This window comes from Pteropus alecto, unplaced genomic scaffold, assembly GCF_000325575.1.
Source record: "Pteropus alecto unplaced genomic scaffold, ASM32557v1 scaffold134, whole genome shotgun sequence".
Classification (NCBI taxonomy): Eukaryota; Metazoa; Chordata; class Mammalia; order Chiroptera; family Pteropodidae; genus Pteropus; species Pteropus alecto.
The window spans coordinates 11,095,179-11,095,846 of NW_006436283.1; the positions used below are offsets into that span (position 1 = coordinate 11,095,179).

General features: G+C 58.8%; 1 protein-coding gene across 1 annotated transcript in view; it reads left to right on the forward strand.

Annotated features, from left to right (window-relative positions):
- Nucleotides 1-668, forward strand: part of CACNG4 (calcium voltage-gated channel auxiliary subunit gamma 4) — a gene marked incomplete at its 5' end in the record, with an annotated part of 57,172 nt that extends 56,504 nt beyond the window's left edge. The window contains one exon of the mRNA XM_006912422.2: nucleotides 524-668. Coding sequence (XP_006912484.2) covers nucleotides 524-668 — 145 coding nt within the window. The remainder of the gene's footprint in view (nucleotides 1-523) is intronic.

Here is a 668-nt window from a genome sequence, read left to right on the forward strand (position 1 = left end):
GCCCCAGAACGTCTGTCTGGATCCCACATGAGGGCATCGAACCCTTAAGACGGACCCACAATGGACCGAACGAAGCTACACCCAACCCTCCCTGGCCTCCGGGTGTGCCACTAGGATGCTGGCTCAGAGGGAAGTGCCAGGAGACCGGACGCGGAAGCGGAAGGCTGACTTTATCCCCCACAAGGGTGTTTTGATTTTGGTTTCTAGAATCTCCCAGGAGGCCAAGCGCTCTCCTGAGGCTGCCCAGCCTTCGCCAACCCAAGAAAACAAAATCGAGCCATTACCTCCTGTCGGGAACAAATCTCGCCAGAAGGACAGGCTTTCGGGGACTTCCCTGTCTTCCTGGGCGCTGGGCCACTGGGAGGGCACTCACTGGGCATGTGGGGGGCCTCGGGACACTGGTCAGCTGCTTTTTAACCATGTCTGGGAGCTGGGAACGTGGAAGTCAAAGCTTGCCCCTTCTTCCCTGTCTGTCTGTCTGTCTGTCTCCCTCTCCGGCAGTGGCCTGTTGTTGAATTAACAGTGATCCTAATGAGAAAAGCCCCGTGGCCGACTGCGGCTTTGACCTTTGTGCCGTCCTGGGGCCGGCTCTCCTTGGCCTGAGGAGACCGAGGGCCGTGGAGGAATTCACAGAGAAGGAGGCCTTCGCTGGCCTGGGCATGCGGTAA